At 41.3% G+C, this 24,737-nt stretch overlaps 1 protein-coding gene across 3 annotated transcripts in view; it reads left to right on the forward strand.

Annotated features, from left to right (window-relative positions):
- The first annotated feature begins 19,193 nt into the window (after positions 1-19,193).
- Positions 19,194-24,737, forward strand: part of LOC109112418 (collagen alpha-1(II) chain) — a 39,791-nt gene continuing 34,247 nt past the window's right edge. The window contains exons 1-2 of one of the 3 annotated variants that reach the window (XM_042733546.1): positions 19,194-19,458; positions 22,478-22,684. In XM_042733546.1, the coding sequence (XP_042589480.1) occupies positions 19,365-19,458; positions 22,478-22,684 (301 nt within the window). In that variant the 5' untranslated portion in view covers positions 19,194-19,364. The remainder of the gene's footprint in view (positions 19,459-22,477; positions 22,685-24,737) is intronic. The other 2 variants (XM_042733548.1, XM_042733549.1) reach the window with 2 other exon arrangements.

Raw genomic sequence — 24,737 nt, forward strand, 5'->3', positions numbered from 1 at the left:
TCATATTTTCCGCGCTCACCCAAGCGAAATTGTGGACGCGTCGAGTATAAATCAGCCTTGACCCAGAGAAAGGGACTGATGGCCGGAAAGCCAGGGTTCGTCTTTTGGAGAAAAATTAGCAGATTATTATTATTATTATTTATTTATTTATTTTATTGTTGTTTTTATTTATTTTATTTAAATTTATATGTGTGTACTTCTAACATGTTTGGTTGGTAAAATAAATGTTGTAAATTCAAATCAGAGAGTCTTCCGTGTCTGGAATGGATGTATTCTTGAGTCTATAATGTAACAATATAATAAGATAACCTTGTTTGAAATGGGTTTGACTAAAAGAAAATTTTGGTTTTGTCTATACTTCTAGGTACTTGTACTATATTGACTGGGTTAAATAGAACTGCATTACTAAAAAGAGACTAAAATACCATTTTCATTGACTAAAACTAGAATAAAATGTCATCAGTTCTCGTCGACTAAAACTAGACTAGACTAAAAAGAGTATGAACGTGACTAAAACTAATAAAAACTAAAATGACAGCTTCACACAAAGACTAGACTAAAACTAAAATTAAAACAGGCCGCCAAAAACAACACTACATAGCGGATCTAAGTGATCAAGGGCTTAGGACTTTCCAGTTCAGCCCATTGCAAGGGTTCCGCCAGTAATGGGCACTCATGCAACGTAATCCATGACGCACATCCGAGTAAACGAGACAGAGGGAAGTTTGCGAGTGAAAGGCTTAAGAAAATGGACGGGAACGCAGCCTGAATCCATGCGCACACTAATGGCTAAAATTGCCCACAATCCATTGTACTTTGGCGAAGGATTCGGTCGAGAACTACAAATGGATGCGCGCGTTCGATGGTTAAGTAGAGAGGTTTACAAAAAAAGGGTTTGAGTTACTAATAATCAACATTTAACCTGGTAAAAAAAATTTATTTATTGTTATCCGTGTTATATTTCATATGCAACAGCAATGTGAACTTTTATAACATCCATTTGGTAGTTAACTTTTAAATGCATTATTATGAAGAAAATATGATCAGAGTTCTCCACATGAAAGACCAGCAACTGGCAGATCAACGAGCTACTTCTTTTCTCTCCAGTACAGTAGGAAGTTAAATGAAATGATATGTGAAGAATGTTAACTGTGACGAGATGATTGACAGGCCAGTTTACAGTGACAGGCTACAACTAACATACTAAACACACAAAACCTTTAAAGACGCAATTGTATGACATTATAGTATGTCCCAAAGCTTGCCTACTCTTCTACTACACACTCAAAAGTGTGTACTTTTTCTTCACCAAAAGAGTACATACTTTAAGGGCGTAGTATAAGTAGGCACATTGAGACACAGGGCTGGTCTTCCGTGTTTCCTTGCCATGCCTTGCCTTTGTGTTTTGTTCTTGGAGTGTTCCTTGTTTCATGATGGTTTGCTGCCTGCCCTGACCTTTACCTGCTCTGTGGATAACTCTTTTGGATTACCTTCATCATTACTCTGTCTGGCCTGTCTGACTACATTTTATTAAATAAAGCTGCATTTGGATCCACACATCTATTGCCACGCCCCTTACTTTACAATAACTCAAAGAAGTCAGATTTTTTCTCTACCTGTTCAATAGGCACACTCATTACAGACAGATTTAACTGTGGTTTGAGTTTAAATTTAAAATTTGATCAAAACACAATGCTTTTGTTTTTAGTCAAATTTAACTTACTTTCCTATACCCACTTTGACACTAATTGTAATTCCTCATCCAAATCAGTAGACAATTTTTCAATTGATGTTGCTGGTAGATATAATATTATGTCATCTGAGTACACTTGCACACTTTAAAACCAGAGGAAGATCATTGGTAAAAATAGAAAATAAGAATGGTCCCAAACAACTTCCTTGAGGCACACCACATTGCAAGTCTTGCACTAATGAATAACTTTCATTATAAAATACACATTGTCTCCTATTAGTCAGATAAATTTGAAACCAATGTACAGTATAAGTAAATTTATAACATTAAATTTTTTCTAGCAATAATCTATGATCCAATACATTCAAAAGCGAAGCTAAAGTCTAGCAATGCTGCTCCTTCTAAGTTATTGTCATCGATCTGTACTAAGCAATCATCTGTCATCTGTGTTAATGCTGTTTCTGTTGAATGTCCTTCACAAAATGTATAAAAAAAAACAAAAAATAAATCACCCTAAAAAAAATATTTACTCACACACAAACAATCACTACTAAGAACTGGTAGCAACTATGTTTTGGTAATGTTTATTAATAGTAAACTATTAGCACCATTAAAACCCAGTGCTGCATTTTTCTGTAGAGGAATAACCTTTTCTTTTTTTCATGCTAAAGAAAAAATACCCTTTTCAATACTGATGTTAAAGATATTAAGGGAATATTTAGTATACCTACAGTACTCCTAATTGTTCCTGTAGTAGAAAACATTGTGGCACCAAGATCTTTGGAAGAGTTTAAGCAGATGCCACCGTTTTAGAAAGAGCAATGGTAGCCTAGCGGCTTGCTTCAAATTTTATAAGAGTTCTGCTGGTGTTGTTGTTTCTACTTTATCCAAAGAACACTAACTTTTTCTCAACATGTATGTTACAACTGCTAGACACAGAATAAAGAAAAAGGCTTTCATCCGAACCCCATTTGGGTAAATTAAAAGCACAGTGATGATGTCAGACAGTGGTGGCAAGCTGTCAATCAAATATAACTGAGGCTTCTCAAGGGTTAAAACAATTAACTGTTAAAAGCATTAAATTTATTTTTAAGAAACTGAATGTTTATTGCCCACAGTGCCAAAACTAACTGATGGCTTAGCCTAGACAGGATAATTAAACATTTTACATAACAATGCATTTAACTTTCTTGGATAAAAACTCTAGGCCTCTTCAATGATAGTTGAATTGTTTCTAATTAATAAAAAAAAAGTACTACACGTTAAGAACACAAATTACAAAAACACACTATTTCATGATTTATAGATATTTAATAAATTACACTTTAATGAAAACATTTGCAGTTATTTTTATGAGCAGCAGGTGTCTCCACCGTGTGGTGTTTCGAGTTGGAGTGTGATGTGTCAATGTTCTGGATAACGCTGAAAGAGCCATTCTGTACTGTAATGTCAATGTGTCAGACGAAGAAAGCAGATGTGACTCGATTTTGTAAGAGCTGTCCTGTCTGTCAAAAGGTTTCTCTCAGGCGTCCATGTAGAGCCCCACTAGAACCGCTTCCTCTCATTGGCACTCCATTTGAGAGGCTTGGGAAGGTATCGTAGGTCCGGTTGAGAGAAGTAGATCAGGGAACAGATTCATGTTGGTGATAACAGAATATGCTAGAAGATATCCTGAGGTATTTCCTTTAAGATCTTTGAAAGCAAAACACATCCCTGCTGAAAAATCCAGCATTGCTCGTGGAGCAGCATAAGGTACATTTTGCATGCTGGGACCAGCTTGGGATGCTGGTGTGCTGGTGGACCAGCATTTGTTGTCTTATCCCGGCAAGACCACAACAAAACGTGTATTTGTTACATATCACATTTCTTAGAGTGTGTTCATAGTTAAAAAACAAGCCAGTTTTGCCAATAAATTTTAAATTAATTAATAAAGAAAAACACATGTTGCTGGATTTGTTTACACAATAAAATCCCCAGTGTTAAACAAACACTGCTCAGTTTCCATATGATCCTGATCTATAGAGAGTAAAAGTAACATGAAAGCAGTGTTGTAGTTAGTGAAATATGGAGTGATTATTCCGACTGTCAAATGTGTGTAAGTGAATGTGTTTGTCATTTAAAAACATTAAAAATACTCATTCAGGGAATCAGATCTCTGGATTAACATCATGAAAATTCACCCATTTCTCCCAAAATACATAGAATAAAGTGAACTTTTTAGTTTATGTGAATAAACCACATTTTCAGATTTTAATTGAAAGGTTTATTATTGCCGCTTTCCTTAGGCACCAGTGTATTTAACAAACTCATAAATATAATTTTATTATGGATGCGCATTCTTTATTTGATTACTTTTGAACTGTTGAACAAAACACCCGCCTACTACCATTCAAAAGCTTGGAAGAGCAAGGATAATTTTTAATATAACTCCGATTCGTCTGAAAGAAGAAAGTCATACACACCTAGGAGGCTTTGAGGGTGAGTAAAACATGGTGTATTTTTCATTTTTGGGTGAACTAACCCTTTAAAGTCTTTAAAAACAACAACTTTCAGTTTTGAACTTTCATCATCAAGTTTATTCTCAAACTGTCCCATTGAAAGAGCTGTTCTCATAACCCCTGTTATACAATATACACAAGCTCTTTTAACTGACTTGTGTACAGGCAATTAAAATTTTTCAGTTGCGTTGAAAATTTTTACAAACGACATAAAATAATAACAGTGACATTGATTAATAATGTAATCATAACTAAAGCAATTAAATTCTTCAGCTCTACTTTCAGTAGAGGGAGCAAAATAAATGGCAAAGTTATCATATAATTCAGTAAATCATATGTTTTAACCTTATATTGTTTTTCCTTTACATCATAAATGTGTTAAAAAGAGAAATATGCAAGCAAAAACTATGTTTTCCAAAACACTACCTGCATATAGACAGCTGGCCTACTGACACTCAACTCTACAATGCCCATGCCAGTGAACCAGCATCACCAGCTCCATTTTGCTTGAGAACAACATGGATATGCTGGTCCACCAGCCTGGACCAGCACTAAGAAACCAGCATAAACCAGTACTATACCAGCATCAACCAGCCCTATACCAGCATAAACCAGCACTATAACAGAACTAACCAGCATAAACCAGCACTATAACAGAACTAACCAGTATAAACCAGCTTGGACCAGCACTATACCAGAACTAACCAGCAATATACCAGCAGAAACCAGCATAAACCAGCTTGGACCAGCACTAACCAGCATAAACCAGCACTATACCATCATAAAACCAGCCTAAACCAGCACTATACAAGAACTAACCAGTATAAACCAGCAATATACCAGCATAAACCAGCTTGGACCAGCACTATACCAGAACTAACCAGCAATATACCAGCAGAAACCAGCATAAACCAGCTTGGACCAGCACTAACCAGCATAAACCAGCACTATGCCGGCATAAACCAGCACTATACCAGAACTAACCAGCATTATACCAGCATAAACCAGCTTGGACCAGCACTAACCAGCATAAACCAGCCTAAACCAGCACTATACAAGAACTAACCAGTATAAACCAGCAATATACCAGTATAAACCAGCTTGGACCAGCACTGTACCAGAACTAACCAGCAATACACCAACATAAACCAGCCTAAACCAGCATTATACCAGCATAAACCAGCTTGTACCAGCACTAACCAGCATAAACCAGCACTATACCATCATAAACCAGCCTAAACCAGCACTATACAAGAACTAACCAGTATAAACCAGCAATATACCAGTATAAACCAGCCTGGACCAGCACTATACCAGCATAAACCAGCACTATACCATCATAAACCAGCCTAAACCAGCACTATACAAGAACTAACCAGTATAAACCAGCATTATACCAGCATAAACCAGCTTGGACCAGCACTAACCATCATAAACCAGCCTAAACCAGCACTATACAAGAACTAACCAGTATAAACCAGCAATATACCAGCATAAACCAGCTTGGACCAGCACTATACCAGTATAAACCAGCACTGTACCAGAACTAACCAGCAATACACCAACATAAACCAGCCTAAACCAGCATTATACCAGCCTAAACCAGCACTAAACAAGAACTAACCAGTATAAACCAGCATTATACCAGCATAAACCAGCTTGGACCAGCACTAACCAGCATAAACCAGCACTATACCATCATAAACCAGCCTAAACCAGCACTATACAAGAACTAACCAGTATAAACCAGCAATATACCAGCATAAACCAGCTTGGACCAGCACTATACCAGTATAAACCAGCACTATACCAGAACTAACCAGTATAAACCAGCATTATACCAGCATAAACCAGCTTGTACCAGCACTAACCAGCATAAACCAGCACTATACCATCATAAACCAGCCTAAGCCAGCCTAAACCAGCTTGGACCAGCACTATCCCAGACAGCAACATACTGTTGGCCCAGATCCGGCCCACATCTGGCCCGCGTGAAATCCATGTGGGCCAGATCTGGGCCGAAACTGCTTGCTGTCTGGGATACCAGCAGTAACTGGCATGGACTAGCTTGAAATCCATGCTGGTTTATGCTAGATTTTTCAGCAGGGTTGGCCTTCCGGGAGCAGAAAATTGTACATAATCGGTTGCCATGAATGTACCAAAACTGCATGATGTGTCTATGTGGAGGCTGAACAAGTAATTTTGAGAATATTATTCTAAAAGACAGTATGACGAGTTTTACTCAGAAGATAATTTCATGGGTAACTCTTTACTAAAATATATATTATCAGTCGGCAAGGGTGGAATCCTTTCTTTAACTCTGAGCATCTTTAAGGCAGTTTTTGGTCTTTCTGTTAATGTCATTCAGTAGAAAATGCATCTTAATTTGAATGACAGTCTCAATGATTTTTACAGCTTGGTGGTTTCCATCTTTGACTATAATTTCCTCAAATGTCTTTTAATGATAAGAAATGCTTCTGCGCAAACAAGGGAAAGTAGGGAAATGAACCAGCACCTTCCACCTGAGATGTGATCAGAGAAGAGCAGATGTGAGACAGATGGTGGAATGCTATAAAAACAGCACAGGTTAAGTATATTCAGAAGGTTCATCTAGCATTTTCCTCATATACACTCTGGATAAGGTCAGCTGGAAGTTGCACATTCACAGTAAAAGAGGTTATGAGTTCTTGCTAGCATATTTTAAATCATGAATATAGTGAAAAATGCAAGGCAGTCAACTCTGTATTTTAGCACATGAAATAGCACACACATTTTCCATGCTCCCTCTTACTCTTCCTCTCTTTGAGGCTGTACTACTGAAGCTGGTGGACTAACAATAACATGTGCTTGAGCTGCTGAAACTTAAGCTTGCCAGAGATCCTGGCTGTTTTCTTAAAGTCCCCCCTCCCATCTACATCCATGGAAATACACAGTCGCAGCCCAAAGACAAGCTGTACTAAGGTGTATGTGTGTGTGCGCTTAGACTAAAGGCACACAGATATTTTTTTTTCCCAAAGTTGTTGAAATAACTGTTTCTTCTTAGTTTTTTTCTTATCAGTTTTGTATATTAGTGTTGTGTGTTACACCTAATGTTGTTAGAATGTTTATTGCATTATTTCAGTTTCATGTGTGTCACCATGATGGTGTTTGTGTGAATGACTCTGTGCACCTTCTATATATGTTAGTATATAAAAGCTGCTTCTGATGGGCTTTGGTTCATCATGTGACTTTCTCATCCCCTCCTGCTTTTGGTGGATATCAGTGTATTACAAAGGTACAAAACAGATTTCAGTACTTTAATAGGTGGGCATATTAACATTAAATCAGTCACTGAAATACGGTATTTATATGTGAAATTAAGTTAAATACATGAAACCTACAATGTTGCTTTTTAATTCTGGCAACCACAACTGCCAGTTTTTTACTGTAAATTTTACAGAATTTATTTATTTATTTATTTATTTTTACAGTGTGGAGAGGTGCCATCCTGTAGACTTCAGTCCCAACCCTACCCCAACACTAGTTTTATTAGCATAGTTTGGGAGGAGCATGTTCAAATAATCCACCCAGTCAGCACAAGAGGAAGCAGGTCTGTAGAGTCGATCGACCTCCTCTGTTCCACCACAGCTTCACACTTGATTATTCCTACCCTAAACAAGGATTTGGGAGGATTCTGGGTTCAAATTCCTCAGACAGTATGCCAAATACAAATATACTATACTAAATCTGATTGTAAGTGCTTGTGAAATTGAGCTGAACTTTAATTCTGGGTAACAAAGATGACTTTCTGGTTAATAACATCCTTATGCTGGGAAAATTTTATATACACAAATCACTTAAAAAGTGAAACCAACATTTTGTGCTTTTCACAATGAGATTACCTCTTATATATATTTTCACCATTACAGAAGAATATGACATAGCCCTTTAATCTGATTTGTTTCTCTTATTTTATTTTTTGTTTATTTAATCGTTCATTCATTCATTTCATGCACCTGTTTTCTTATGTTCTAATGCAAGGATGTATTGTTGTTGCCTTGTTTTAGAACAACTTTTGTTCTGGGTTGATGACGTGGTTTCATATCAAAGAATCAAGCAAAGTCATTTTATAATATTCTACACAATGATAAAGGCTTATCATTGCATAATAAATATACTATATTGATATAAAAATACCCAACACGGCTTGAAGAACAGAGATAAACCATTTAGTCACAATTATATGTTTATTGTCTTCAAGTTTCATCAGTTCTCATATCTGCCTTTTATTCAGCTAGAGGACAGTGTACTTTTGTCCATATTAGGGATTTCCTGGAACGTCATTGACTTCTATGAATTCATTTATAGATTTACCGTGCACGGGCGCCCCCTGGCTGCCTGTATGTATGAAACAGACATTGCATGAGATGTGTGCGCTCACTGATGCTCACACTTTATTTTGTGTAATAAAATAGGAAAAATAATACTTCTCTCTAAGGTTTTGCCCAGTTTAGATTTTCTCTTTCTCTCTCTCAGTGGATGCATAAGATTTCCTGACAAAATTATGAAATTACTGTTAAAGATTTTTAATCATAATAATTCTGAACAATTATAGTTATAGACCTCCTGCATGTTAACAGGATGAAACATTATCAATAATTATTTTGTTTAATATTTTTTATTTAGTAATAACTGTAATTAGAATTATTAGTAGTCATATTAATATATATAAAAACTAAATTTATGGCCAAATTGTGCAGCCCTACAAACAGGCACAACAAACTTGGTGTTCTTTATAGAAAGTTTATCTGAATTTTTTTCTAGTTTCAGTTCTGATTTTGTTGGCTCACCTTTTGGAATTCATTGGATAGTGCCCCTAAGACAAGTCTTTCATAATGTCACAAAGTCTCATTACACATTTATTTAACATGAAAAAAAAGAAAGAAAAAAAAAGAATAAAGTTATGGAAGAAAGAAAGGGAATCCACATGGTATCTTTCCAGAGCCAAAAGAATCAGAACGAGCTTTTTTGCCAAGTGTGTTCACACTCACAACACAAAGAATCTTTCAATCTTGTCTTTGTGTCAGGAACAAGGTATCTGTCACAGATACGCCAGGCTCCAACCCCGTCCAATCACAGCGCACTCCCTCACCTGAGTACTGATCACACACACCTGCCCCTCGTCAGCAGCCAATCAACCAGCACATAAAAGACACTCTCACGCACACAGTCACTGTCTGGTCTCGTTCGCACATAGGATCACCTACCTGCCGATTGTAAGGATTTCCATTGGATTATTACCTGTCTTCCTTGTTCACAAGTTACCTCCTGTGTCAACTGTGAGTGAGTGAGTGAGTGAGTGAGTGTGTGTGTGTGTGTGTGTGTGTGTGTGTGTGTGTGTGTGTGTGTGTGTGTGTGAGTGTGTGTGTGTGTGTGTGTGTCTCATTCCCGCAACGTCTCCTATTCACGGATTCCTCCTGGACCTTCATCATACATCATCACAAGGACAGTATTCAGTTTACTCTCTCTCATCCCTCACCTCAAGAACTCTCAGTACCATATTTACTCTGCTATTGTCAATAAAAACCACCTTACCTGTTATCTTGTCTCCGTCCCTTCTGTATTGTAACAGAAGACCGGACTTTAATAATAGACAGATTGACATTAGCATGAGCCATCCAGATCCCATCCAGGACCTCGTGGTCGCATTGCGGCGCACACTCAATGTCCCATCAGCACCTTCACCACTGGTGGGCACTTCCGGGAACGACACCACCACCACCTCACCATCCGTACCTTCCAGTCCCATGACCAAACCAGCACCCTTCTCTGGTTCGGCGGAGGATTGCAGCGGATTTCTCCTGCAATGTTCGCTGGTCCTGGAGATGCAACTGCACGTATTTCCCACTGAGCGATCCAAAGTGGCCTTCGTCATCTCAGTTGAAAGGTAAAGCACTTCAATGGGCCGATTCCATTTGGACCCAGAATAATCCTGTCATTCAATCATATACCAGCTTTGTTGACCACTTCAGGGAAGTTTTCGGTAAACCCACCTGGGATTCATCCATCGGTGAAAAGCTTTACAATTTAAAACAAGGCAAGATGTCTGTGAATGAATATGCTCTGCAGTTTCGGACGCTCGTGGCCACAAGTGGGTGGAACGAACAAGCTCTGATAACAACATATCGACAAGGATTGGATCCCCGTGTGCGGTTGCATCTCGCTGCATACGAGGATACCATCGGGCTCGAACGCTTCATCCAACTCTCCATCCGCTTCGCCACTCGTATGCAGTCGTGTCTCGAAGAGCACCAGGGCCAGCCGCAACACAACATCTCACTCTGCCGACCAGAGCCCGTCAGCCCTCAAGAACCAGCCCACGAACCCATGCAGCTGGATTCGACTCGCCTGTCTGGGACTGAACGGCAGAGAAGGCTGACCCAGAATCTATGTCTGTACTGCGGATCTCTGGGGCATATCCTCTCCACATGCCCCATCCGTCCTCCTCGTTCCCTGGTGAGTGCCATCTTTCCTACCCCTAATCAGATGAAACCACTCACCACTATTGTGACACTTACTGCTGCTGATATTTCCCTTCCAGTCAATGCACTCCTCAATTCTGGGTCAGTCGGCAACTTCATCTCTGGCTCCCTCTGCTGTCAGCTCCACCTCCCGACCGTGGCCACGCAATCATCCTACCAGATGTACTCAATAAGGGGAAAGCCGCTGAGCAGGAGACGGGTTCGCCGTAGGGTCGGGCCTATACAACTGCAAGTCGGCATTCTTCACAAGGAAATGATCCATCTGCTGGCGCTGACGTGGTCCTAGGGCGCCCGTGGTTGGAGCAGCATAACCCCGTATTATCCTGGAGTACTGGCAAAATCCTGACGTGGGGCGAAACTTGTTTCATGGACTGTTTTCCAGAGGTGCCGGTTTCTGTCCTCTCAGCTCCATCAACCACTCTCAGTCTGTGCAACATCCATTGAGAGCCCTCTGGAGAAACGCTCTGTGGACATACCACCTTGTTACGCCCCCTTCAGTGATGTTTTCTGCCCAAAGAGAGCCTCCAAGCTGCCCCCACATCGGCCATGGGACTGTGCCATTGATCTGCTACCAGAGAAGGCCATGGAGAAATACATTGAGGAGGCTCTGGCTCAAGGCTACATCCGTCCATCCACTTCCCCTGCTGCTTCGAGCTTCTTCATGGAGAAAAAGGACGGAGGCTTGCGGCCCTGCATTGACTACCAAAACCTCAACCAGATTACTGTCAAGTTCAGATATCCCCTTCCTCTCGTCCCAGCAGCCCTGGAACACCTCCGTGGTGCCACTGTCCTCACCAAGTTGGACCTCCGCAGCGCGTATAACCTCATCCGGATACATGAGGGGGACGAGTGGAAGACAGCCTTCATCACACCCACTGGACACTACGAGTACCTTGTGATGCCATATGGACTAGTCAACGCCCCCTCCGTATTCCAGGACTTCATACATGAGGTGCTCCGGGAGTTTCTCCATAAGTTCATCCTGGTTTACATCAATGATATCCTGATTTACTCCCGGAGCGTGACCGAACACCGTCACCACGTTGCGGAGGTCCTGAAACACCTGAGGGAGTACCAGCTCTACCTGAAAGCGGAGAAGTGCTCCTTCCATCAGCCCTCAGTGCAGGTTCCTTGGTTACAACATCGATAGCAGTGGCATCCGGATGGGCGAGGGGAAGGTGGATGCTATTAGGAACTGGCCAACCCCTACAACCAACAAAGAACTTCAAAGATTCCTCCGATTCTCCAACTTCTACCGTTCTACCGCCGCTTCATACAGGATTATAGCTCCATCACCAGTCCACTTACAAGCCTGCTCCATAACAAGCCCAAGTCTGTCCTGGACCCCTTCTGCCACGAAGGCATTAGCTACCCTCAAGGGAGCCTTCACTACCGCTCCTCTCCTGGTACATCCTGATCCCGACAAACCCTTCATCGCAGAAGTGGACGCATCCACCACCGGAGTAGGAGCGGTCCTATCTCAGCAGCAGGGGAATCCCAGCAGACTCCATCCATGTGCCTTCTCCCGCAAGCTCAACCCGGCGGAGGTAAATTACGACATCGGCAACCGCGAACTCCTGGCCATTAAGCTAGCATTAGAGGAATGGAGGCATTGGTTGGAGGGAGCAAGGCATCCATTCCAGGTCATCACGGACCACAAAATTAAAAATTAAATTAAATTTATGCATTTAGCAGACGCTTTTATCCAAAGCGACTTACAGTGCATTCAGGCTATCAATTTTTACCTATCATGTGTTCCCGGGGAATCGAACCCCCAACCTTGTGCTTATTAACGCAATGCTCTACCACTTGAGCTACAGGAGCACTGTAGAAGAACCACAAGAACCTGGAATACCTGAAGATGGCAAAGAGACTCAATCCCCGTCAAGCCCGGTGGGCTTTATTCTTTACCCATTTCAACTTTACCATTTCCTACCGACCCGGATCCAAAAATGTCAAGGCAGACGCCCTCTCCCATTGTCATGCTCCTGAAACCATCTCTGAGGAACTGGAAACTATACTTCCAGAGGGACTGTTGGTCAGCCCTATTACCTGGTTCGTTGAGACCATACCCTCCTCCAATGCCTCAGCCAATACTCCGCCGGGTTGCCCCCCTGACCGACAGTACATCACCAGGACACGACGCACTCCACTCATCCACGCTGCTCACACCTCACTAGGCACTGGCCACCCGGGGGTCAATGAAACCCTCTCGTTGCTAAAAGAACGCTTCCGGTGGCCCAACATGGCATCCGAGGTCAGAAGGTACGTGCAAGGATGTAAGGAATGTGCCATCTCGAAGAGCCCCCGTCATCTAGCATCTCGCAAGCTCCTATCTCTGCCCGTTCCCAACCGACCATGGTCACACCTAGGAGTGGACTTTGTAACCGACCTCCGTATGTCAGGTAACTGCACCTGTATAGTTGTGGTAGTGGATAGATTCTCTAAATCCTGTCGTTTGATTCCTCTCAAGGGACTACCGACTGCCATGGAAACTGCCGAAATCATGTTCAATCACATCTTCCAGTACTTTGGCATCCCCGAAGATATCGTATCAGACAGAGGACCTCAATTCATCTCTCGGGTATGGAAGGCCTTTCACTCTCTCCTAGGTGTGGCCATCAGCCTATCATCGGGGTACCATCCGCAGTCGAACAGGCAGACGGAAAGAAAGATCCAGGAGATCGGTCGCTTCCTCCATACCTTCTGTCACGGCCACCAGGACTCTTGGAACCAGTTCCTTGGGTGGGCCGAGTACGCACAGAATTCCCTGCGACAACCATCCACTGGACTTACCCCGTTTCAGTGCGTACTCGGCTACCAACCGCCAGGGTCCCCCTGGTCAGGAGAGCCCTCGGACGTACCAGTGGTCGACTACTGGTTCCGAGAGAGCAAGAGGGACAGGGTCTTCGGAGACGCAGAATGACAGCCGACCTTCGCCGCTCTGAAGCTTGGACAGAAGGTCTGGCTGTCAACCAGGGACATCCGCCTGCGTCTCCCATGCCGGAAGCTGAGTCCCAGGTTCATTGGCCCGTTCACCATCACGGAGCAGATCAACCCCATCACGTACAGGCTTCAACTCCCACCTGAGTATCGCATTCACCCCACATTCCCATGTGTCACTGCTGAAGCCTCACCATCCTTCTGTTCCTCTCTCCACAGAGCCTGGCGTAGACACTGCTGAAGCCCCTCTTCCACTCATCCTGGACGACGGAACGGCTTACGAGGTCCGAGAAATCCTGGATTCCCGGCGCCGTGGTGGACAGCTCAAGTACCTGGTAGACTGGGAAGGTTATGGTCCTGAGGAACGTTCCTGGGGCCCACGCAACGACATACTCGACCCTAACTTACTGGACACCTTCCATGCTACTCATCCCGACAGACCTGCCCCTCGAGGAAGAGGAAAACCACCACGACACCGGGGTCCTTGGCCCTCAGGAGCGGGCCGTGGGGGGGGGGTGTACTGTCACAGACACGCCAGGCTCCAACCCCGTCCAATCACAGCACACTCCCTCACCTGAGTACTGATCACACACACCTGCCCCTCGTCAGCACCCAATCAACCAGCACATAAAAGACACTCTCACGCACACAGTCACTGTCCAGCCTCGTTCGCACATAGGATTACCTTCCTGCCGATTGTAAGGACTTCCATTGGATTATTACCTGTCTTCCTTGTTCACAAGCTACCTCCTGTGTCAACCGTGTGTGTGTCTCATTCCCGCAACATCTCCTATTCACAGATTCCTCCTGGACTTTCATCATACGTAATCAGGACAGTATTCAGTTTACTCTCTCTTATCCCTCACCTCAAGAACACTCGTTACCATATTTACTCTGCTATTGTCAATAAACACCACCTTACCTGTTATCTTCTGTCTCCGTCCCTTCTGTATTGTAACAGTATCTGCCTGCTATACATGATATTTATTGCTGTAGTATACTGTAGTACGTGTTTTATAAATACAATGATACCCTCACAGGCAGACTGGTCATATTAGGGAAATTCGAGCCACTAAATAATTACAGACCCAGACCTCCAATCAGTGAGGTTACTTCTGAAAATGGTGAAGGGTGAAGGTGATCTAAACTTAATATTATTTATATAGGCCAAACCATAATATTTTGTTGCCATTCATTGCTTTGGCGCAAAGAGCGTTCCTCTAATCACTAAAAAGCTGTCACTCATTTTAGTTCATCACTATCTCACAAAGTTATGTTATAATGTTTACATGTGTATGTTGGATATGTTACACTTAATACACATGTACACGTGATTATTGAAATGGTCTTTTTATGTGCTTTCTCGTCACTCATCACATTGCTATGACAGCTTTTAGACTAGTGGGGCCCATTTTTTAAATCTTGCCTATAGGGCCACTACTACCTAGGGCTACTCAGTATGCTCAGTTGTATTTCGACATGAAGAATCAGCAAATGAAACTGACTTCCAGCCTCATTAACTTAAGTGAAAAAATACGATAATCAGAAATATGCATTCACACAAATAACTTTTTCATAGCATCAGATTATATACACAGAATTTTTTTTGTTGATTCATCATAATGCATCTAAAAATGCTTTTTTTTTTAAATGTTGTTTTTTTATTTATAAGCCTGAGATATGAAACTAAAGTTAAATTCAAAAAGAAAATGAGGAAAACAAAGGAGATTTAAGGGGTTAGAGCTGAAATCTGCAGGATGATAAAAGCAGCTTTTGTTTTCATCAAATGACATTTTACTGGAAAGCAGTAGTGGTCTCATGAAATCTCAGGAAAAATAAAACCCTAGTCTACAGGTCTGAAGTTTCCACATCTATTGCCAAATTCACCATCCACTAATTTGCAAGAGAAGATTCATACAGACTCTCATAAATGTTCACCGTATATGTTTTATCTCTGTGTACTGGCAACCTTACTCAGCCACCTGAACAGAGAACAACTCTCAGTACATCACTGTAACATCTCTCCTTCAGAAGATTAATTCAGTAACTTGCTAATTATTCATTTTGATACACTATAAGCCAGAAATTTGCACTGCAACATACATCATGCCCACCAGCTACAGCACACAAGATGAAGTTTAGCAGGAGTCTGACCATTCAGCCCCATCTGTCCTATCTTTTTTTCCTCATTCTGTTTAATACCATTCTGCAGGGGGTTAGACTGGAGCTTGAGCTTGAGGACGACGTGATATACAGTGAATCACACATTCAGAGATTCATTGCACACTAGGGAGCAGTGTTGCCAAAAGTACCAGTCCTGCGGTACCAAGTATATAGAGTATATAGAGATTCATTGTGCAGCGTAGTCAGCTTCATTGATAATAATCGGAATTTTATCAAGAGGGCAGAACACAGACAGTAAAGTAACATTATTGCTAGCTTTCTGAATATAAGCCATTCACAGTTCGAATATACCTTTTATTTTCATGCGGTAGTCTCGCTTTTATCTCCTCCGATGTGATTTTTTCCCGTTTAATGAGAAGTGACAATCAGCATTAAAGTGCAATACCTCCACTTTGTTGGAGTGTCAAACAGATTATCGTGTATTATTAACATGTTATTATTTCCTTTTTAAAATATCATGAATTTCGTCAATACTGGATTATTGCAACACACGCAGTGTAAATGCAGACTAACAGACCTGCCACTTTTTCTATTGTGTGTAATATATTTCTTTTTCTTTTTTTTTTACTTTTCATTTGACTTTTTTAAAGCAATGTTTAATCATTTAAAGGATATTTGAAAGCTAATGCTTGATTTAATGGATTATTTACTTGTATGTGTTAATATCGATAATAATTTTATTTTTTTAGTATTTTTATTTTCAAATAGTTAACTGTAATAGTTCCAGTATTTTTTGTTCATAGTTTTAAAATCGGTATCATTAATATTCCTGGACCAGCATTAAACGTTGTAAGTGATTTCACATCAGTTAAGCTTGTTCCTGCTGAAACATAATTACAAAACACAAAATCTTGTGTTTATGAGAACGTGGCAGAGACATGGCTTTATATAAAAGAGATTCTCTGGGTAGACATCATAAGTTGAATCTGCAATTAAAAGAATGTCACTACTACTGCTGCACATATAACGTGTATGAATAATCCTTGTATATAACATACATGAAATCACTCTGTAGTGGACCTACACAGGTGGAGCTGGGGAGGTGGAGGGTTTCTGAAGCCCTCTACAGCAAGCACCAGCCGAGTAAGTGAGGACACGCATGCAAAAGAAACCAATCAGCTGCGCCGTGTGATAATGATGTCATTATGGCAGATTGAGTTAGAACCCAAGCCTGTGCCATCTAGAGTTTCCCGACAGAACTTTGAATTAATTATAATAATAACTTTGGTATGCCAGGTTTATGGACTAGCACACTACTACACAAAGAGGAAGGCATCTGTACCATGACTAAAATAAATTCAGGCATTGTTTTTCAAACATATAGGCCAGTACAGTAGGGAAATATAATATATAATGTGTTAAATAATTCAATGGTTGCACCCCATGGCATATTAATTATTAATTAATAATTTTAATGTGGCATAGAAAATTACAAAAATAATATATAACAATCACATAACATTTTTCAAATATTTGACATGTCAGAGCAGGCAAGCTCCCAATAAATGGAGTGAATTTAATGTCTATGATTTTCTCTGTCCCATCAGAAAAGTCTTAGACACATCCCACTTCCTGCTTGGAAGGAGAGGAAACGCGTGCCCCTCACATCATTCCCTGAGCTCCTGCTTACAAAGGACCATCTTGTGTTCACCACAGCAGATATTTACATTTGTGAAGTAGCTAGACTTATTCTTCCATTGCTATGTGTGTGTGTTTATACATATTCCCATCTGCATAGAATGGCTTTTTTATATGATTATTATAACAATTATTATTATTATTATTGTATATATGTACACACAATATATATATATATATTTGATTGTTGATTGCAGGTCTTTGACCTGAATATATGGACATTAAATATCCATATAGAATGTTTAGTTAGCATGTAATGTGTGTTTAAAGTGACTGCTCTGTCTTAAGGCTGAATGCAGCAGTGTCAGGTCTGAGAGCAGAATCTGCTGATTACACCTGGCCATAAGATCAGTGTCAGCATTTTCCAACCTTGTCCACCACCTGTTCCACAACTATGCTGTTTGGCAAACAGTTCAGGCCATTCATGACCAAAAAAAGTCCAATCTCTAGAATATCTCTAACACACACACACACACAAACACACACACACACACACACACACATGTTTGTTTTTGTGAAAAAGTGGGGACATCCCATAGGTGTAATGGTTTTTATACTGTACGAACTGTATATTCTATCGCCCTACACACACTCTACACCTAACCCTACCCCTTACAGGAAACTTTGTGCATTTTTACTTTCTCAAAAAAACTAAAACTGTATGGTTTATAACCGTTTTGAAAAATGGGGACATGGGTTATGTCCTCATAAGTCACCCTCTCCTTGTAATACCTGTGTCATACCCATGACATTATACAAAGATGTGTCCTGATATGTCACAAAAACAAACACACACAAACACACACACACACACACACACACACACACACACACAGGTATTCCTATCATTATGAGTTCATCCATAGGCTAATGATTTTTATACTTTATAAACTGTATTTTCTGTTCCCTTACCCTAAACCCTACACCTTTATGGGCATTTTACATTTTAAAAACACTTTATTCTGTATGATTTATGAGCTGTTTTTCATTAGGACCAAAATAAAAAAAAGTTAAACTTAACATTTATATTTATTTCCATACAGCACGTGTTGTGTTGTCTGAAAGCAGTGGCTCTGCTGAACCTATTCGTGACACTGCAGTAAAATGTCCTGATTCCTGGATCTGAGAGCATCTTCCTCTGAACGGCACGTATTCTAAATGATAATGAAAAAAACAACAACAATCACTTAAACCTGTATAATTCTGTGATTCGTTTAAATAAACAGTTTCCAGTGCATTGTGATATCACTGCTCAGAGAAAAACCCTGGATATGTAACGTCAAGGATCTGCAATGAGAAGAAGACAAAAAGTCTTTAATGTGAAAGCTTGGAGCTTGTCTAACTTCAGCTGTTAAAAGATTTTTAGATTTAGACTTCAAATCAAGGAAATGTAATAAACCTGCTAACAATGTCCTCATAAAAAAAGCAAACATATAACATTATCATCCTCTTTAATACATTTACAGCTATGCCTTTACAGTAGATTTGACTGTGCATCGTTTTAGATCCCTGTATAGCCGATGTAAAGTATTTTCTTTCAGAATGACGTGAATAATTGCGCTTGAAAGGCTGAGGTTTATGGGGCTTCCGTCTCTGAGCTGCACGTGAAAGAAGGGCTGTTGAAGAATGGGTGCGAGAGGAGAGAGCAGGGCAAAGGTTCTCCGATTTCAGCTTCACGGGGGGTAAAGGGGAGGATTTTTATTTCCGAATGCACGCTCTCCATTCAGAGCTGCACGCACTCAAACTCGCGGGCCCTGGATCAGTCTGCAGGAGTCTCCAGCTTCATCGAACACTATTCTGGACTAAATGCTTCATCACTAAGAGAAAACACTAAACCCAAGCGCTTTCTCTTCTGCTCCTGAAACGCCGCAGGTCTGCAGTTTAGACATGATCCTGTCGGCGGATTCTAGGACTTTACTGCTATTTGTGGCAACACTAGTCGCATTTTTGGCCGTTGTCAAGTGCCAAGAGGAGGATGACCGTGAGTTTGCCCACCATTTTCTCATTTTACGCTCAAAAGTTTCAGAAGCGTTTAGCTTTTATGTACTTCAGTGCGTTCAGACTTTTTTTTTCAAATCTCTTTAATGGTTGCATATATTGCGTAAATAGTAATGAAAGATAAAGCTTTGCGCGCCGCTGGGTTGAAAGTCGCGGAGCAAAGGTACTGGAAAATATATGTGTATTTGAAATAACAGCGCCTTTATTGGAAAACAAAGAAAATGTTTTCGTTATAATTATTAAAAAAGAAAAAAGAAAGAAAGGATCAAAGAAAGAAAGAAATTAGAGTAAATCGAGAATAAAGAAATGTCTTCGGCTTTATTTATTTAGTCTAGGGCATTCTGAAGTGGATTCATAGCGTCTGGTCAGAATGTGTTTATACTGAAGAGCAAAGACTAACCACAGCACTGAGCAGCAGTCTGAAGGTATTCAGGGTATTTCATCCGTCAGGACACCTGCGGGACATTCCTAAACCCTTCACACACACACACACACACACACACACACACACACACAGAGAGAGAGAGAGAGAGCGCTGATTTATTGATCGACTCTGATTGTTTTATTTTATCATTGTTTTATTGATTGATTTCTGGCTGAAGGCCTCCTGATGGCCTGGAGGCTCAGCTGGTCAGGCCTGTAAAAGAGTGCATTCCTCGGCTGTCAGGGGCCACCGGGGCAAATCCAGGCTTGCTCCAGCAGCAGATGCTCCAAACACCTTCGAATTAAGAGAATTTTGAGCTGGAGGGATTCAGAAAGCACTGCTTTTCTCCTGGGCTCCTCCAGAGCGCTGACTGATTGTGAAGGTCCAGAGGTGTATCAGTAGTTGGAGTCAGCAGCGGTGGGCCTCCGCCAGAGTTACTGTTCCATACAGCTAAAGTGCTTCCATCTGTTTTCTAGATTACCCAGGGGCTACGATAGAAAGAAGGAAAGACTGTCTGGCGAAAAGCTATTGGAAAAACATGAAAAGGACAGAGGCAGCTATTCTAATTCAGCGAGCCACATTCCTTTGACCATATTTTGGAAATGTAGGAGTAATAAGCTCACCAGTAAACAAGATATTTCACAGCGAGTTTTAAAAATAACAGTAGAATAAATTTTAAAAGAAGCAATTAGGCAGGGGATAGAGAAAGGGGGAGACTGAAAAGAAACTGAGCAAAAGCTAACAATTAGGTTATTGTAGCAGAGAGGCGTCTGAGTGTAGGGTCACGGATCAGCTCGTCTGGCTCGCAGCTCACAGGCCGATTGTTAACCCATCAGTCATGGCATCATCTTACGAGCTGCAGAGAGGCCGCGCTGGCCTGTGGACTTGCATACATTAACCTACACAGAAGTTTAAAATAGAGAAAGGAGAGACCTCCCTTCACATGTGTCCAATTTGGAATTTTCCCTTTATTTTCCACTTCAAAAAAATGAAAGAGCTCATGGGTGCGTTCCTGTAGCTCAGACAGTAGAGCAGCGGATCTAGAACCAGAATGAAAGGAAGACTGATGAAGACTTTTGAGAGGAAGGCCTGGAGCGTGTGTGTGTGTGTGTGTGTGTGTGTGTCTCTGTGTGTGCGCGTGTGTGTGTGTGTGTGTGTGTGTGTGTGTGTGTGTGTGTGAGAGACTCTGTGTGTGTGTGAGTGTGTGTCTGTCTGTTTGTGTCTCTGTGTGTGCGCGTGTGTGTGTCTGTGTGTGTGTGTGTGTGTGTGTGTGTGTGTGTGTGTGTGTGTGAGTGAGAGACTGTGTGTGTGTGTGTGTGTGTGTGTGTGTGTGTGTCTCTCTGTGTGCGCGTGTGTGTGTGTGTGTGTGTGTGTGTGTGTGTGTGTGTGTGTGAGAGACTGTGTGTGTGTGTTTGTGTGTCTCTCTGTGTGTGTGCGTGTGTGAGTGTGTGTGTGTGTTTGTGTCTGAGTGTGTGTGTGTGTGTGTGTGTATGTGTGTGTGTGTGTGTGTGAGTGTGTGTGTGTGTCTGTGTGTCTGAGTCTGTGTGTGTGTGTGTGTGTGTGTGTGTGTGAGTGTGTGTGTGTGTGTGTGTGTGTGTGTGTGTGTGTGTGAGTGTGTGTGTGTGTGTGTGTGTGTGTGTGTGTGTGTGTGTGTGTGTGTGTGTGTGTGTGTGTGTGTGTGTGTGTGTGTGTGTGTGTGTGTGTGTGTGTGTGTGTGTGTGTGTGTGTGTGTGTGTGTGTGTGTGTGTGTGTGTCCATTCTCCGCTCTCTCTGGCGTGTTTGAACTGGCAGCGTTCTACTTCCGGAGCCGTGTGTTTAGTTTAGCCAGAAGCTTGTGAATTGCTCAGTCTTTACTTTTCAGAAAGGTGACATTCTTCACCGTATGGGGTCTGTAGGAATTTACCAAAAATAAACAGGCCTGTGAGGTAAACAAACACAGTGCTTATCTGATTACCCTCAGTCTCCCTCACTGCCCCATTTTCTAAAACTCCCTGTGAATTCATGAGCTCCAGTGACCTGCTACTGACTGAAAGAAAAGTCACTTGAGTATATAATGTGCTGTGTGTTTAAACGGATTCAGACAATATTCAGACTGCTTTTTCGGCGTGTGGTGGGCAGGTGGTGTGTTTTAAACAGTCCGAGGGCAGTAAATCAGGCCAGTGTCGGGAGATTTGAACTGCACTTGGGAATGATCATTAATTAGCTGGATTCATTGATATCAGTTTTCTGCTGCCATCTTGTGGAGTGTGTTTGAATGAGTGTGACTGCTGTTTCTGGTGGACAGCAAAGACAAAAGCACTGATCAGGAGGTACCTGTGCACTGAAAATCAAAATGTAATGCTTTCTACTATACGCATTTCACTAATATGATTTACCCGAGTCATGTTACACTCATTGTGAAGCTTCTATGGTTTGGGATCTCAAATCTAAATCATGGATTTAATGGCCTTTTAAAGTGATGGGTATGTTTCAGCTGAAGCGCTGTGCTTTAACTCTCCTCTCACTCACTCACTCACTCACTCACCCAGCCACCTCCCGCTTCTTCCTCCTCCTCTTCCTCTGCTCACGCTCCTCACTGCAGATCCAGGCAGCTGCACGCAGGACGGACAGTTCTATAGGGACAAGGACGTGTGGAAACCAGAGCCGTGCCGCATCTGTGTTTGTGACACCGGCGCGGTCCTGTGCGACGAGATCATCTGCGAGGAGCTGAAAGACTGTCCCAAACCCGAGATCCCGTTTGGGGAGTGCTGTCCAGTCTGTGCCGCTGACCAGCCGCCCTCCACTGGTCGTAATTTATTTATCTCTCACTTTTATAAATAAATTACAGTTGTATTCATATTTGTTTGATGGTTTTGGGTTTGTTTGTTTGTTTTTAAAAAAGCACCTTAAAAATGTATGGATGCCTTTTTAAGAAATGAACCCAAAGCAACCTGACAAACAATCTGAAATGAGAAAAGACTAACCCCAGTGAGACGCAGCGTTGGCTTCGTCTGGAGTGGATATCACTGGCGGCAGGAGTGTGACGGACACATGTGGGAATCATTTAGAGAGAGCTTCACTTCAGCAGAGACGGTGTAGAGTTTCATTCTGACTTCAAGTCATGAAGGGAGCTTTATACTTTGAGGGATTTCTCTTGGTCACCTTTAGAAAATTTTCTCTTTTCTTTACAAAGAAAGGAAACAACCAAACAAGTCTGGCATGGGCCTGCAGTCGTGTTCAGACAGACCTGGGGCCGGTTGCGTAAGCTTAGCCTCGATGTGTGAGAAATAGCTGTGAATATAATGGTAAAAGACTATAATAATACAATGTTAAAAACCTGATAATTGGTTATTACAGTAAATAACTGTAATAGTAACTGTAATCTAACCTGTCATTTTACAGTGGAATTCTATTAAATTTACAGTTCATCAAAGTGTGAAAGAACAAGTTCTTCTAGAAGGGAAAGCATTAATTAACATTACCAGAATTCACATTAGATGGTATTTCACTGAAATAATGATGTTTTATCTTCTTATTTGTTTCTCATCAGTTATGAAACTTAGGGTTTTGTGTTACAGCTAATGTTATTAAATGAATGTTTATTACATTGTTTTAATGTCATGTGTGTTACCATGCTTATGACAGACAAATACAAAATTGTAACCTTTACTTTAAATTTCCCAGATTTATTTATTTATTTTAACATTTTTGCTGTGTAGTCAGTGAGTCTTATTTTCTGGATTCAAATTAGACCAATCCAAGTTTTCATGTAACTGACTTTAAAAAGTTATGAGCCGTTTAGAAGAAAAAATACATAAAAATAGGTGACTAACTTGTGAGACTAGTCTAAGCCTTTAATGCAAGCGGCTGTGTTTCCTGAACGCATCATAGCTGATGGAGATCATGGAGAGCACTGGTGCATGTGAGGAAACACAGCTCTGATCTGAATAAACATCAGCCTCCCGCCGCCGACATCTGCTTCAGATCAAAGCCCCGCTGCAGAGTTTCTCAGTGTTTGCCATCGTGTCCCGCGCTCAGATGTGAACGGCACACCCATCTCTGTCTGTCACGCTGGGGGCAGGTTGTAGCTTGCCCTCAGTTCATGTATGGGTAAACTGTGATCTTTTCTAATGATGTCTCTAACTCTCAAGCATTGTAATGCCAGATTTATAAAGTCAAACCTGACATTATGACCTGTTTAAAGGCCCCCTGCTGCCATGTCCATGTGATATTTCAGCCCTGACTAGTCAGAATATACAGCTCTGGCATATTTTCGATCTATTATGACATGTATGAGGGTGAATGACAACGGGCCACCAATGCTTTAAAATAACAGTACATTTACACGCAAGCATTAACGGTTGTTAGGAGTTCCTGGAGGGCCAGAGTTTAGCTCCAGCCCTAATTAAACCCACCTGAACCAACTAATCAAGGACTTCAGACTCGCTAGAAGCTTCCAGGCCGGTGTGGTGGACCCGTGAGGAGTCAGGATTTCTCTAGCAGCTCCTCTGCTGAGCTTTCATTACATTCATGTGCCCTGCAGGCGAACACTTCGGGTTGATCAAATCTTTTTGTTTAGCAGGAATAAAACCTTCATGACATTCATGAGCGTCACTTTGTAATGTCACACAATGGTTCAGACTAATCATTAACGGCCCAAAAAAATTAACATAATCTTTTACTGTTAAGTAAAACTAAATAGTGATGTTTTGGTTTTTGATTTGTGGCAGATTCATAACAGCTGAAATGCAAACAATAGCATTATAATTAGAACAGTCCAAAAATCATGTAAACAGTTTCAAAAGCAACCTCACAATAAACCATCACAAATCAATTCTCACAAACCAATCACACATTAA

This window comes from Cyprinus carpio, chromosome B11 (assembly GCF_018340385.1).
Source record: "Cyprinus carpio isolate SPL01 chromosome B11, ASM1834038v1, whole genome shotgun sequence".
Classification (NCBI taxonomy): Eukaryota; Metazoa; Chordata; class Actinopteri; order Cypriniformes; family Cyprinidae; genus Cyprinus; species Cyprinus carpio.